The sequence below is a fragment of the Phascolarctos cinereus genome, unplaced genomic scaffold, assembly GCF_003287225.1.
Source record: "Phascolarctos cinereus isolate Bilbo 61053 unplaced genomic scaffold, phaCin_HiC Scaffold_5;HRSCAF=322, whole genome shotgun sequence".
NCBI classification, from domain to species: Eukaryota; Metazoa; Chordata; class Mammalia; order Diprotodontia; family Phascolarctidae; genus Phascolarctos; species Phascolarctos cinereus.
The window spans coordinates 295,555,215-295,568,215 of NW_027555958.1; the positions used below are offsets into that span (position 1 = coordinate 295,555,215).

The 13,001-nt window shown below is 39.9% G+C and overlaps 1 protein-coding gene across 1 annotated transcript in view; it reads left to right on the forward strand.

The window, feature by feature from the left end:
• Positions 1-12,409, forward strand: part of LSM12 (LSM12 homolog) — a 29,152-nt gene extending 16,743 nt beyond the window's left edge. Inside the window, exons 3-5 of the mRNA XM_020997439.2 lie at positions 6,248-6,357; positions 7,501-7,627; positions 10,773-12,409. Of these exons, the coding sequence (XP_020853098.1) occupies positions 6,248-6,357; positions 7,501-7,627; positions 10,773-10,865 (330 nt within the window). The 3' untranslated portion in view covers positions 10,866-12,409. The remainder of the gene's footprint in view (positions 1-6,247; positions 6,358-7,500; positions 7,628-10,772) is intronic.
• Positions 12,410-13,001: the final 592 nt, after the last annotated feature.

The following is a 13,001-nucleotide window of genomic DNA, read 5'->3' on the forward strand; positions in this document are numbered from 1 at the left end:
GCCAGAAGATTGGCATTGAAAAACATGCCAAATATTGGTCATAAAATCCTGATACAGATAGTGTTCTAGAAGGTGCTGTGGATCTGGAGTCAGTTTCCTCAGTTGTAAAATGAGGAGGCTGTATTGGATGGCCTCCCAGGTCTTTTCCAGCTTTAGATCTATAATCCCATGATTTGGATTCAAATTCCAGCTTTGACACTGTATGACCTTTGGCAAGTCACTTAAACCTGTTTGAGCCTCTGTTTCCTCACCTATAATCTGAAGGTGGTAGACAGGCTAATTCTCCCAAGGTCTCTTCTAGCTTTATATCTATGAGCCTGTGGTCTAGTCCGTGTGAGGCTTTGCCCTACCCAGTTGTAACCTAAATCATATATAACTTCTTTTCTAAGGGCAAGTTTTTCCCTCCTTCTAAGCAGCTTGCCACTATCTCGAAGTTAAGCTAGTGAACTGAGGGAATCATATAGGTGTAGTTCAACCTATAAAAATCCTTATTTATAAACACAAAAATTAGGCAGTGGTTATTTGCTTTATAATAGGATTTGTTTACAGAAGCAGCTTAGGCACAATTTATTTTTAATACTGTTTTTGTTTATGACCTTAACAGATATCAACACACATGAATATTTACATATTTAAAAAAAACCAACAGAAAGAAGATTCTATGTGGAACTATGAATCAAAAAAAATTTTTTTTTCTTTTTTTTGGTGAGGCAGTAGGTTAAGTGACTTGCCCAGGATCACACAGCTAGTAAGTGTCAAGTCTCTGAGGCCAGATTTGGAACTCAGGTCCTCCAAAGCCGGAGCTCTATCTGCTGCGTCACCTAGCTGCCCCAAAACTATGAGTCTATTGCTTACCACTTGGTTTTGAAAAGTATATGTTATATTAAATTTGATGTAATTTTACTGACATTCTCCTGCTTATCTTTGTCCTCTTCTGAACTGTCTGCTCTCCTCTTTGTAGTTTTAAGTTTCATCATCTTTTTTTTTCCATTACTGTCACTCCTCCCTGTCCTCATAAAAGCCATCACTTCTGACAAACAAGTATAGTCCTAAAAACAAATTAATATATTGGCTATTTCTGATAACATATGCTTCATTCTGCGTCTTCAATCCGTCACCTCTCTGCCAGGAGGTGGGAAGCGTCATTAGTCCCAGTTGGTCATTGCATTGATGAGAGTTGTTAAGTCTTTCAAAGTTGTTTTCATTTATCTTACTGTAGTCATTGAATACATTTTTCTTGCTCTTTATCAGTTCACACAGGTCTTCATGGGTTTTTTTGTATCTCTACCTTTTGTCGTTTCTTATGGTACAATTTTTCAAGAACTCACTACATAAAAGGTATACCTGTATAATGTTTACAACAGTCTATCTCTTTTTTTTTCCCCTTGGTTGAGGCAGTCGAGGTTAAGTGACTTGCCCAAGGTCACACAGCTAGTAAGTGTCAAGTGTCTGAGGCCGGATTTGAACTCTACAACAGTCTCATTCTTGGGAACCAATGTTATTTTTTTCTATATGGAGATTTTCCTTGTCCCTTGATCATTGGTAGTGAACTCTAAATAGTAGAAATTTATTCTACCATACCAGTATTACTGATAATTCCTCTTAGTTATCTTGGAGAAGGGAGACAAGTTTAGTAGCTTTCTTGAAAGTTTTATAAAAAAGAGGTTGCTGGTATAGCAAGTTATGTTTTTCAGATTTCCATCAAAATAGACTATCAAAATTTCCATCAAAGATTTCCATCAAAATAGGCTGTTGGAGGTTTCTGAATTGACAACTAATCTGAACCTCCTGTTTCCTATAGTATTTTAGCTGGTGATCAGAAAGACTACTGATTTCGGCAGCAAACTAAAAGAAAACCTCTTCTCATTTTAACTATTATTTGAGTGGTGGATACTTTAAGGGATTGATGTGGAATGGTGGTAGCTCAGTTTCTTTTATAAAATGAGGCCAGAGGGGCAGCTAGGTATCGCAGTGGGTAGAGCACCAGCCCTGGATTCAGAAGGGCCTGAGTTCAAATCTGGCCTCAGACACATAACACTTACTAGCTGTGTGACTCTGGGCAAGTCACTTAACCCCATAGCCTAGCCAAAAATAAAAAAAATAAAAAATAAATAAAATGAGGCCAGAGTAGATAGTCTGCAAGAGTAGAATCTTTCCAAGGTTTCTTCCAGTGTTTGATACCTATAATTGAAAGAAGTCAGAGTTGGAATAATTGCATGTGTCTTGAAAGCCAAAGCAGTTTTTTGGTGATGAGCATGCAGCCCCAGAAATAATCAGTCAACAAGCATTTAATTAGTACATACTTTGTACCGGGCATTATGTTGGTGTATAGATTCAAAGACAAAAATGAAACAGTCTCTGCCATCAAGGAGTTTACATTCTATCAAAAGAGAGTGTGTGTGTATATATGTGTGTATGTGTAATTTTTTGTTGGAGAGCGCTAGCAGCTGGGATGGAGTCAGTGAAGGTGGCCTCTGAGTGGTTTTGAAGGAAATTAGGGATTTTAAGAGGTGACGGTGAAGGTAAGGAAGAAGTGCATTACAGGCATAGAGATGAGAGAGATAGTGTTATATTATGGGGGAACAGCAAGAAGTCCAGTTTTACTGAACTATAGAGTGCAAGTAGGGAAGGAATGCTAGAAAGGTAGATTGGGGCCAGGTTGTGAAGGATTTAAAAGTAAAACAGGAGTTTTCATTTGATCTTAGGGGCAATAGGAACCCATTGGAGTTTATTGAGTAGAGGAGTGACATGGCCTTGCCTGTGTTTTAGGAAAATAACTTTAGTAATTTTTTGGGGGGGAGGAAAGATTGGAATAGGGAGAGACTTGTGGCAAGGAGACCAATTAGGAAATATTTTAATAGTGAAGAAAAGAAGTGATGGTGACTTGAAATAGATAGTGGCATTGTGAGAAGAAGGGGGTAAATGTAAAAAATGTTGTAGAAGTAGAAATGATACGAGTTTGCAACCAGTAAGACATGTACAGGTCAAGTGAGGGTGAGTTAGGAGTCCAAGAAAATACTGAAGTAGAGAGTCTGGCTGACTGGAGGGTTGGTGCTTCCCTCACCAGAAAGAGGAAAATTAGGATGAGTGAATATAGCAGGGAAGATAATGACACCCACGGGATATCCACTTGATATGAGATTAGAGCTCGGGGAGAGGCTAGGGCTGGATATATAGATCTGGGAGTCATCTGCGTAGAGATGATAATTAAACACATGGGAGCCGCTGATGTCACAGAGAAGGAATGATCAGACAGGTAGGAGAGAACCAAGAAAGAGTATGCAGAAGGAGAATGTGGTCAATAATATTAAATGCTGCAGAAAGGTCAAGAAGAATAAGGACTGAGAAAAAGCCATCATATTGGGCAAAAAAGATCATTAGTGCTTTTGGAGATGGCACATTAGTACGTTTGATTCTGCCTGCTAATGTGGCAGACATCTGTACACATTTTCAGTTGGTTACTCGAATCAGAAGCAAAGGGTTGAGACCTGAGTCATAGAGGAAGTGAGGCCAGTGAGTATAGACAACTCTTTCTAGGAGTTCGGATTTGAAAGGGAGTAGAGGTTACAGGGCAATAGAGTAAGGGTATGATGATAAAGTCTCTGGAAGGTTTTTTTGAATGTATTTGTGGGCAGCAGAAGATAGAGACTGAAGATGGGTGGGGCAGTCTGCAGGAGAATAGAGAAAAGGAAAAGAAAAAGAAGCCCAAATACTTAGCCCTTATTGAGGTGGTTTCTAATGGTTGTTCCATGGAATCCATTACCTTCCAGTATTTAGGATAAATTCAAGTCCTGGGGCTAGAAACTGATAGAAAGATCATTTAGTCTCCATTTCCAGACAGGACTTTGCTTAAACTCTTACAGATATTTGCTTTTTTCTTTAAAAGTCTCTGATGATATGGCTATGCACCTAGTTTGTCAGAATGCTATTCTTAATGTCTAATCTAAAGCTCTTGTGAGACTGAAACTCATTTTCCCTTGTAGAAATAGAAAAGCAGCTCATTACGCCACTCCCCTCGCCCCCAAAACATCCTTTCTTATATTTGAAGACTGTCTACCCCCAGCCTTTTCTTCTTTAGACTAAATTGACAGAAGTTTATTATTAGACATTTTTTGCTAGCATTCTTAACTTGCTTGGGATGGAGTCTTTGAACAGGCTGGGTTCTAGTGGTTTGAAGCTGCTAACTGGTCTCTGCAAGCTACATACATTTGAGTCTGAACGCTCAAATTTTATATAGTCAGCATATTCTTGTCAGAAACAGCTTTCATCTGGTCCAATATTGGGTGATTTTGTTTTCCTGCAGTAAACATTTTTGAAGGAAGTTTGGACTGTTGAAAACGAGAGATTTGATTTTGCTTGCTAATGTGGCAGACATCTGCAGAAGCATCCTCTTCCCCTGCTCACCACCCCCCCTTCTTCTATCTGTGTTGGGGTCTCATTAGGGAACCCTACTCTGAAGCTTTGCAGCCCTTCTATTCTTCCCCTCGCTGAAGTCTTTATTCTTTCCCTTCCTGAAGTCTTCTGGTTCCAAGAGGCTGGTTGGAAAGTCCAGCAGAATGGATCTCCCCCTCTGTGAAGAGGGTTGTCTTAGCGACTGAAGACTACATTGACTACTGCTGCTTAAAATATTCCACCAGCATCTCTTCCATAGAAACGGTTTCAGAGGCCATGAGCCTCTATTGCTGCTGTTTTTGCTAAGGCCTGTGGAGTGATGTCTGTCTTGTTTACTTGTTTCTTTGAATCTACTTTCCAGTGGGTCAAAAATAGCACAAAAGGACTGGAAAAGCTATAGATACAATCTTACCAAGTCTTTGACTAGCCAGGTGTTTTAGGCACTGTGTGAAAAGGCTGAGAACTGTTGTAGTATTTGTCCTCTTTTTCTTCCCCATCTATTTCTTTCAACTTGCAATGTCATGTATGTACCCAGATTGACAAGGCCAAGGAGTAGCTTAAAGCTTTTTGGCAGAACTTTTTCCCTTGCTCTGGATTGTAATAAATTGCCTTTGAAACTCAGATTGGAGGCAGTGAGGCAGTGTATTTAGTTCCTTGAAACCTGAGGGTTACTTGCTTTCTTCAGGCATCTCTATGTCAAACAGCTTTAGCATATTACCACCACTATTTTTGTTTTGCTGTGAGGAATTAGGTATCTTAGTTAATTTTTTTTAACTCTTCTGTGATTGTGTCAGAGTTGTACTTTGGAAGAAAGACTGACTGCAATAGTGAAATTGTATTCCCTGTTGTACCTTGTAATATTTGATGATTCTAATCTCTGAGACACTGTGTGCACAATGCAGATTCCCTGTCTTTAAGAAGTTGATGTTCTAGAGATGAGAAGGAACAATCTTTGTATGCCTGGTAGGCTTACCAATATCAACTGTTTCCAGTATCAGTGCAGTTAAATATTGCTTAGCTATATTAATGGGAAGGAAAAAGCATTTATTAAGTACCTGATATGTGCCAGGCACTGTGTTAAGTGCTTTATAAATAGGAGTAGTGAGGCGAGTAATGCAAAATCAGAAATAATGTAAAATTTTTTGTTTTTAAAAAATATACTTTTTCTTGGTAAACTGACCTTCCAGATCTGTTTTGACACATTAAAGTGAGTTTTTACACCTTTGGAACTTGCACTACACTGGCTGATAGTATGGAGGTGGAACCAAGAATGTTTTTGGTTTTTAGGGAAAGTTATCCTTGGATAGAAAATACGGTAATTCATATATAGATACAGCTGTCCCAAGAGGTCATTATCTTTACTGTGTGCCGTTTTTTCTCTAGTTTCTATTCCACTAGAAGGCAGACAGGGTATAGAAATAGTGGAATTCTAACCATTTATTTTATTGTTGAGGGATTTTTGTCTTATAAACCAGTGTTTATAAATTTAAGTGGGTGATAATGGTTTCATGGACTCAGGCCTCTTCATGTGAACACAAGTTAATGGAGCTGGCCAGAAGGGGACTTCGCAGGCCCTATTTTTACATCTGAAGGTTACTGTATTGTTACACCACAACTATTAAGGATCAAAACTGAAAAGCAACTAATATTTCTGGCTTAAGCATGAAGGTTTTTTGTTTTTCTTTGCAAGATTGCCTGCTTAGGTTTTCTTTGTTGGGGGAAGTAGATGACCTAAGCCAATCTTTCTTAGCCTCTCTTCTTTAGTCTGGTTATGACTTTTTAGCATGTTACTTGTTTCTAGGGGAAGAGTTGATCTAAATGTCTTCCTAAGTTTTCTGTTCTTTTTATCTCTCAGCTTGCCAGCAAAGCTCGAACAGAGAAAGAGGAGAAGCTGAGCCAGGCCTATGCAATTAGTGCTGGTGTCTCCCTGGAGGGACAACAGCTTTTCCAGACCATTCATAAGACGTAAGTAGTTACAGGTGGACACTGGTTGTCTTCTCTATTTATTTCCTCTTTCCCAGAGGTGATCATTGTCAAATGCTTAGCCATGCCATCTGTTTGCAGTCTTTTAGATTATCCTGATTTTAGAAGACAGGGTCTTGTGACCCACAAGTCAGCATCTTGGGGATCTAAGTTTTACTTTTATGTCTCTATGATCCCTTTCCCCAAAAGGATAAAGGATAAAAGAAGCTCTTGGTTTTCTTTTGTTAAATCATATTTAATAAACCTCCTCCCCCCTGTTATTACTGTGTCTTGTGATTAGTACATGGAGTGGAGGAGTACAGATTTTGTTATAATTGCTCCATCAAGGGGAATACCCTAGTTACCGCTCCACCAAGACCTTTGCCACAGCACAAGTCATTTGACATTCTAGTGGGTCCTTGGCTGTTGAAAAGATGAAACATATCGTGCCTTTTCCTTTCATGCTCTTTTCACCTGCCCCTTTTAAATGCTAGGGCTTGAATTCACAGATGGCAGCTGGCATCACTGTTGTCATGAGGCCAAGCTTTTAAGAATCTGAGCATTTACAGGTATGTGAAGGAGCCTCTGTTAGGATTCTCATGTAACCCTGGTGCATTGTCCAGCCATTTGACACATAAGAGGGGCCAGGTCACAGGGCACATGGCCAAACTAGCTAGAGTTTATCAAGGTATGAGTTACAGTTCTTTTGCTGTGGAGGAATTGTCTCCCTTCAGGACTCCCTGGACTGCTGAGTTGGATCCAACAACTCAAGTCTAGCTTTTGTTTGAATCTGAGCTTGGTTTGGAATTCTGAGTCTACAGCCATCAGGCAAGTGAGTCTCTCTGGGGCACACAGTTTTCTAACACTCTTCATGTCACTCAGACTGTAGAGTGGCTCCCCTGAGCCTCACTTTTGTTTGTTTGGTGTTACCTTTGTTCATTTTAAGTATGTATTCCCTGTAAAAGGAATCTTAATGTATAGTGATGAGCAAGTATTCAATAGCCATCCCTTTGTTTACGTGTTTGTAGCTGGTACTGTGGCATCTCTTGGGCCTGTTGCTTTAGGGTGCTGTCCTTGGGAGTAGAGAATGAGGTATACTTGAGACAATGAAGTGGGATTTCACCTTTTCTCTTCTCCCTCTCCCAGCATTAAGGACTGTAAATGGCAAGAAAAAAACATTGTAGTAATGGAAGAAGTTGTTATTGCACCTCCCTATCAAGTGGAAAACTGTAAAGGCAAAGAAGGGAGTGCACTGAGCCACGTACGAAAAATAGTAAGTACTAGGGATGCAGCCCTCAGCATTCACCTTCTACTTCATGGCAGAATCATGTTATAAAATATCAGCTGCTCTTTTGCATGTTTTCTAGCATGTCCTGCTGCTTAAGACCAACTTGTTATGCCTTTTACTTTCATGCCACAGATTCTTTATAAACACCTGGGGTGATTAGCAGCTCTTAAGGGGTGCAGTGAGAACCTATGTGTTGAAGAGGATTCTTTATCTCCTTAACTAGCTCTATGGTATCCACTGTTGTGTGGATCTGGGATGAGATCATTTGCCATTAAACCTCTCTTCATCCATTCATTTATTCACTCAGTGTTTAGTGGCTGCTGTGTGCAATGCTCTGTGCTAGCTGCTGTGTGGAGATGCAGAAGGAAGATCCTTATCTTAATGGTTTTTACAAAGCTCATCATTTGTAGGGAAGATCAGACGTGAATACCTAATTGTAATGTAGGACATGAGAGTATAATTAGAGGTGTGAATGAAGTGCTATAGGAGTTCAGAATTCAGATACAGGAGATTATGGCTAGCTGGGGAAGTCAGGGAAGCGTTTGTGAGCAGGCCTTGAAAGAAGCGGGAGGAACTAAACAAGTCAGTCACCCAGGCTTGCAACCTCAGTGTCATCCTGGATGCCTCTTTGTACACTCAATCCATATACATGTAATCTGTTGTCAAGCATTGCTGTTTTGACCTGTACAGCATCTCTTGTATATTTTCCTTTCTGTCCACTCATGCAGCTACCACCCTTCTGTGGGTCTCCTTCACCTCGTGCCAGATCTAGTGCAGTAGCCCTTTGTTTGGTCTCCCTGTTTCAGATCTCTAGTCCATACTCCACTTAGTGATTTTCCTAAAAAGTAAGTGTGTCCATATAGCTCCTCCTGCAATAAACCCTAATGTCTCCCTGTTACATCCAGGATCAAATATAAAATCCATCTGACCACTTCCTCCCTTTCCAGTCTTTTTTACACCTTATTCCTCTCTACTGACTCTAGGATTCAGTTACAATCAATTCTTACTTGTTTGAAAATGTGAATTTGCTCCAAAGTGACTGATACATTAGGGAGTATTTTGAGCATAACTCAAATTTCGAGTTTGTTTATATGTGAGAAATAGCAAGAATGAAGAAAACTGCACCACTTCACAGAAGTAGTTCAGAAGTTTCGACCCTTCCAATACCTAGTTTCCCCAAATAAGCATCAGCTCTTTTTCAAGGTAAAGTATCATTTATTGTATATCTTGTGGTGCACTAAGAACTGTGGGTGGAGGAAGGCTGGTCCTCAATCCCCCCATGCCCTAATCTTCTGCCATGGCCTCAGTCATATCACACACACACACCTCTCCCCCACTTAGATTTTTGCCTTGCCTATCTTGGAGTGGGCCATTTAGCTGGAGGCTAAGGATAGCTGGAGGCCATTTGCGCCACCACTATTTATTGTAGTATTTTTTTGATTTCTTAACCATATAACATATCTAAAACTGTGCTCCCACTTTTATTAGGTTTCTGTCCTTTTATTATGGCTCATTGACAAAGATTTTTGAGCATTGTGCCCCTAAAACCATTTTCCCAATAAACACTGTAGTTTTTATTGCTCGGTTTTTCATAGCACAATGCTTTTGGGGAGCACATTTGTTGAGTTATAGGAGAACCAACTGTACAGACTATGTAATAGTCTACTTGCTGTTGCTCATACACAATTGTCTTTTTGACTGGAACTTTTACCTCTTCCTCCTGGCTTCCTTGGCCTCCAGGACTTGGCTGAAATCCTATCCTCTGCAAGAGGCCTTTCCTGGTTTCTTCCATTTGTGCTGTATATATGTCATGGGTATTTATTTGCATGTTGTCTCCCTTGTTGCCTTCAGGTCAGGGACCATCTTTTACCTTTCTTTATATCCCAGTATTTCTAGTGTTTAGCACAGTGCCTGATACATAGTAAATGCTTAATAAATCCTTGTTGACTGAGCAAGGCTGTTAGCCCTTTTGGACTAAGGCAAGTAGCTAGCTCTGTCCTCTCTATCTGGAATGGTCAGTATTAGTTGTTTCTCCTTGACATTAGATTAACTGTCCCATATGTTATGGCATTGGCGTTCCCCTACCTTCTAATCCAAACTGAATTCTGTTGCCAGAGTAATTTTCCTAATATAGTTGATCACTTTCTCAAAAATTTTAGTGACTTTCCATTGCCAGTTGAGTGAAATCCAAACGGCTTAGCCTGCTATTCAAGACTTTCTAGCCTCATCTCTTATTAGTATTCTTTAAAATGCTTTTTACTTGATTCAAATTGGGCTACTGTTCCCTGGATATGTCCTCCTTATCCGCTTCCAAATACTACTTGTGTCCCATGGTCCAATGGAAATAATCTTTTCTTCCTTAGTTCTCTCATAGCACTTTGTACCTCTCCTCTGTATTTACATATTACCTCATCTAGTCTGTATTTTAATGGTTTGTTTACCTGTCATCTTCTGTGCTATTTAGAATCTACTGGAAATAAGCCTGTATCTGTCAGTGCCTAACACAGAGCCTTGCACAGAGTCACCTGCATAATAAATGTCTGTTAAATTGAACTGAACAGTCAGCATTGTTCTAAGTCATGTTGTTTTGCGTTCTGAATTGACACTGTTACTTTGGTGTGGGGGCGGGTACAGAATATTGAAAAGACCTGGATTGGAAGTATGAAGTTTTAGTCACTGCTGTGCTAGTGGCTTGTCATGTGACCTAGGACAAGTCTACCCAACTTTTGACCGTAGCTATGCTGTTTGTAAAGAACTGCCCCTCCTTAGAAGGAATTCAGGTGAAATGTTGGATATAAAAAGCATGATAGAAATACAAGACACTGCTAACTCTTGAGTATCCACAGTAGTAATAGTGGCAATGAGAGCATGTATCTCCCATTTGGAGGATGATCTCCCCAAATTTCAGTAGCTTATCAATTCAAGTTCTTCTCTGTGAAATTGCATACTGGAATTGCACTGAATGCTTTTCCTTCTTTCCTGCTCGCCTTTGGGTTAAAGGGAGCAGGAATTAACCCATCTGATTAAGCAGTTGCTGACCAGTCCAGTATGGGCAGCAATGGTATTTAAGCTGAATCTGTGGGAGGTGTTGCCTCTTTCCATCCCCTTCCTTATTGCTGGTTTCTTGCAGGTTGAGAAACATTTTAGAGATGTGGAAAGCCAAAAGGTAATGCAGCGTTCACAAGCACAGCAGACACAGAAGGAGGCCGCTCTGTCATCCTGAGTCCCCACACCCCGCACACTTGGGGGACTCTTTCAACATCCAACAGAGGAGGGAGGCGACATTGGCGTCTTCATCGGAGGCAGGCCGGGGGAGGGGAGGGAATTCCTTTATTTCCCGTTAGCTCTTTTTCATGAAGGGCTAACAATTCCAAACCTTAGACTTGAACAAAAAACAACAAAAGAACGAGAGAATAATTTAAAAGTTGAATCATTACTTGACTAACAGACTTGTTTTGTCTACCATGTTTTTTTTTTCTTTTTTTCTCTCCTGGAACAGTCATCTTGTTAATTTTATTTTTGAAAATACTCTGTAACCTTCCCTTTTTGTCCTTTCACCCTTGACTTCTCCTATTCTGTTCCCTGCCATTCAGTTTTTATAAGTGGTTATACTTGCCTTCTGAGCAAATGGGAGAAATTTGACATCTTCCGTTCTGAAATAAAAATAACAAGCTGACTGTGATATTTGTGTTGAGGCCAGAACAGCAGATAGGTGCCTCACTTTAATTTTTTTTTGCACAGGGCATGGCTTGAATTAGTTTTATTTTTCTTATCTTTAAATATATATATGAAAATATATATTAAAATGTTCTCTAAATATTTTCTGCTTCTTGCAGGTCTCTATATTAGATCATGGCCCAACCCACCTCCATTCCCCTCCCCCCCAAAAAAAAGCCCCTTAGCAAAGCAACCAACTTGGCCTAGTCCCAGAATCTCTTGCCAGCCTTTGGAGAGTCAGGTGTTTGTAGATGGAATGCAGGGTTCAAGGGAAGGAGGACTCATAGTATCTTACCTTTTTAAGCATGTATTCTGGCTGGTTCTTTGAGCTGGAATTTCTCATGTGTCCTGAAACTCTAGGGTTCTCTCCCTTTACCCCCACTTCATGGTACTAGAAATAAATCCCAACATTCCCTGGTAGACTGGAGATACAACTGTTGATTCTCTTGTCCTCTGCAAGGATTATCTTGCATGGCATATTTCATCTCTCCTGCTTGAATGACAAGCTCTCTCTTCCAAGTGACCTGGAATAATAAGCTTCTTGTTCCTGTCTCATTTTACCCTAAATTATCCCTGCCCCTTTGATTTCTCTCTTCCTGACTCACTTCTGGTCCAGGCAAATCTTGAGTAATCTCCAAACTCCCTGTTTCCTTCCTTTTACTAGCTGATGACAGTTTGTGCTCAGCAGATAGTCTAAAAACCTAAGTGTTTCTCGAATTTAGCCCATCAGTTTGGCTGGCCATGGTTAACTTGCTGAGAATTAACTATCATTCCCTTCATCATGTGCTTCAGGGCAGTGATTTTGGGTAGAGTGTGCTGTCATTCTTCCATCAGACATAGAGTGGATTGTGTATAGCGTCCATCAAACTGGCTAGAGTCTGGGGGTGAAACTTAGTTTTTAAAAAATTGGCCATGATCTCTTCCCCTCCTCCCCCTCTTTTTTTTTTTAATAAATGGATCAAAACTAAATAATTCAAGCCCTGCCTTCAAAAATAATTTTTTTTAGTATTGTTTAGCAAAAACAATAAAACCCAAATTTTTTAACCATCAGCTATGTCTCAGTGGGTTTGCGTGTGCCATGGGTTAGGGAGGGGATTGGAGTGAAGGGAATGTGATTTAACAAGGTAGAGTAACCAGAATCTTTCTGGATATTCAGTATATAATGTCTGATTATAAGGAGAAAGTGATATGAGAGCATTTCACAAGTTTACTGTGTATATACACACAAATATAGCTGTATTTCGCTTAAGTTGTTTAACAAGGGGTTGTATTTATATGTCTCATGAGAACCAAGAAATAGTCTTCCAAGTGTAATTGCTGTGAGGTATTTATTAAGACCTTGGAGCCTCCATTTTGAATTCCACAATAGAAACATAAAAAAGGTTTATGGGAGGGCCAGGAAATCCAGTAAAAGAAAGTAAAAGGGGAAGAGGAAAATTTAGTTCAGAGGACCAAAATTAGAGGTATTGCAGGAAGCTTTTTTTCCTAAGCCTTTTTTAGGAGAGGAAGGACCAACTAGTTTTTCTTCATTTTCATTGAGGATGTGTAAAAATTGTTCAAGAGAAATTTAGGTTTGAACTTAGGAAATACCTCTGCTAGGGGTATATTTGACATTGGAGTGGGTGGCCAAGATAGATTGTGG